The sequence below is a fragment of the Diaphorina citri genome, unplaced genomic scaffold, assembly GCF_000475195.1.
Source record: "Diaphorina citri unplaced genomic scaffold, Diaci psyllid genome assembly version 1.1 scaffold554, whole genome shotgun sequence".
Lineage (NCBI taxonomy): Eukaryota > Metazoa > Arthropoda > Insecta > Hemiptera > Psyllidae > Diaphorina > Diaphorina citri.
In genome coordinates, this window is record NW_007377988.1 from 133,202 (window position 1) to 135,787 (window position 2,586).

The 2,586-nt window shown below is 38.1% G+C and overlaps 1 protein-coding gene across 1 annotated transcript; it reads right to left on the reverse strand.

Moving 5' to 3' along the window:
* Nucleotides 1-863: 863 nt before the first annotated feature.
* LOC103510032 lies at nucleotides 864-2,055 on the reverse strand. Its single transcript, XM_026824204.1, has 4 exons — nucleotides 1,717-2,055; nucleotides 1,312-1,419; nucleotides 1,147-1,163; nucleotides 864-1,065 (listed from the first exon to the last, which is right to left on the reverse strand). Exons 1-4 carry the CDS (start codon nucleotides 1,948-1,950, stop codon nucleotides 864-866), a joined length of 561 nt encoding a protein of 186 aa, XP_026680005.1. The 5' UTR covers nucleotides 1,951-2,055.
* Nucleotides 2,056-2,586: the final 531 nt, after the last annotated feature.

The following is a 2,586-nucleotide window of genomic DNA, read 5'->3' on the forward strand; positions in this document are numbered from 1 at the left end:
AGGGAGATGTTTTTTTTTTTTTTTTTTTTTTTTTTTTTTTTTTAATTTATTATTTACCCTAATAGGTATTTATATATTTTGAATAACATTTTACAATACAGAGATCTTCTCCTAAGTTCATAATAATAATACTAATAAAGCTACACTCCAAGCTAACTAGGCTGACTACACCAAGTTTATTTTTGAAGAGGTTTGAGAGAGGGAACTGTAACTGCTCAGGTCTTATCGTCCCGAAATCGAAGAGAGAAGGAAGACAGGATGGGAGAAAGCCAGCCATTCCGGGATTCCGGAAACGAACATTATCCCTTCAGGATAAAATCCGCCCCGGGCGGGAATCGAACCCGCGCTTCCAAGGCAGACGTACTACCAACAGTACCAACCAAGCTAACTCTAGGCTGCAAGGAGAGTTTATAAGGGGTTTGATGGCGCTGTAGTGTATAACTGAGAAAGCCTTTAGGAAAACTGATAAACTGCCTTGTAAGTACACTTGACAGAGGGAACTGTAACTGCTAAGGTCTTATCGTCCCGAAATCGAAGAGAGAAGGAAGACAGGATAGGAGAAAGCCAGCCATTCGGGAAACGAACATTATCCCTTCAGGATAAAATCCGCCCCGGGCGGGAATCGAACCCGCGGCTCAGCGCTTACAAGGCAGACGTACTACCAACCAAGCTAACAATAGGCTGGCAAGGAGAGTTTATAAGGGGTTTGATGGCGCTGTAGTGTATAACTGAGAAAGCCTTTAGGAAAACTGATAAAGTACTGCCTTGTAAGTACCTACACCGAGTTTTATTTACCTACTAGCTGAATTCCGTCGCTTCGCTCCGGAATCCCGCTAGTTCATCCCGAGGCATGGCCACGAGTTTTATTTACCTATTTGTTCGTAATGATTCTGGTGGGCCGTCTTCAAATGCCGAAAGTATGCCAGACTCCAAGGCTCTTTAGCCATAGAATATGCCATGGCATGGCGATTGAAGTGGGTATCGTAGCTGAAATAAGCTGGGGTAGCACTTTGGAAGACGCCGTCGAAAGACACATCGAATATTTTCCATGGATCCTGTTGTGATCTGGAAATTATAATTCATGAATTTTAGATTCAAATTTCTTCTGACCGACTCGTGGATGTAAATTTGTTCGTAGCTCATGACTTCACGGTATTTGTTCCCTTTGTATAAGATGAAGCATAAGATGAAAAAGCCTACGAGTGAGGCGAAACTCGAGTCGGTGTAAAGAATAACCCCCAACTAAGAACCCTAGTCAAATAGAAAATAAGGTAAGCCATTATCATAAATGAAACCCCTACAAGAACTTACCACTAAATAGAACAGTCCATTGACTATGCCATTGGGTCGCCTTTCGCTACCCATGATGAAATAGTCACCATCTTGATTTGCGCCGTCGAAAAATACTGCGTCGAACGCCTAAAATGCAAAATTAAAATTGTGAGGCACACTTATAAATACCTAGGTATGAAAAAAAAAACTTTTTTTAATTAATTGTGAAGAACACACCATTATTTTCAGAAATGGGCCCCACTATGAAACCAATTAAGGGGCTAATGACAATCGAAGTCGTGCCCCTTTAAAAATGATTATATATTTATGGGGCCCCACTATGAAACCAATTAAGGGGCTAATGACAATCGAAGTCGTGCCCCTTTAAAAATGATTATATATTTATGAAAAAAAAAAAAGTTGAGCTGAGGACCTTGTTCTTACCTTTGGTGAGTTAGAAAACGGTTGCAGTTCATCCAACAATTGAATGTCCCGTTGTGTTTGATCCTTGAACAAAAACAGGACTCTCAGGATGCAATATTTCACCGGGAAAAAGATCCCGGGACGATGATAAATGTCGAAAATCGGCGTATCCCGAAGAAAGAAAAATGTTTTAACAAGAACTAATACTAGAGCGATAGCACTCAGAACAATTATAAAGAAAATTAGCTCTTCCATGTTAACAAAAAAACATCAACTCAGAAAAGTAGATATGTAGGTAGCTAGGTAGGTATGTACACTGTACCTCTAACAATAAAAATAACATTACTTGAAAAAAAAAAAAAAAAAAAAAAAAAAACCCCTCCCAACCCCCCTAAAAAAAAAAAAAAAAATTATTAAAAAAAAAAAAAAAAAAAAAAAAAAAACAACTCAGCAAAGTATATAATTATTATGAACCGACCTACTTTAAAAAAATATTTAATTTTTAATTCTTATGTCTCCATTCTCATTAAAATAAATAAATAATTATATTATATGTATAATAAAACTAATTTCTTTCTTTTTTTTAGTTAGGCGCTTGGTAAGGTCGTTCGCGCCGAATTTCTTTCTTAATTAGGGAAGATAGATTTTAGTCTTCCTAAGGTCCCCACCGAATAACTGATGATTAGGGAACGACTCACCAAATCAGTAATGATGATAAGGGTTATCGAAACTGATAACTAAGTAAACTAAGAACTAAGTACCCTCCTGTCCTTTCTACCGCTGATTCGTTATCAAAAAATAAATAGTTACAAGGTACATAAGGTACTTTACATACTAAGCAACCTCCTTGGCCGAGGCCGAGGGGGGTATCTCACTAGGCTTGCACGCAGG

Bases quoted from the DNA above. Each gene is read 5' to 3' on its own strand.
- LOC103510032 (XM_026824204.1), bottom strand. From the start codon at position 1,950: ATGGAAGAGCTAATTTTCTTTATAATTGTTCTGAGTGCTATCGCTCTA. The intron at 1,420-1,716 runs GTAAGAACAAGG...TTTGCATTTTAG, and splicing joins CGTTTTCTAACTCACCAAAG to GCGTTCGACGCAGTATTTTT.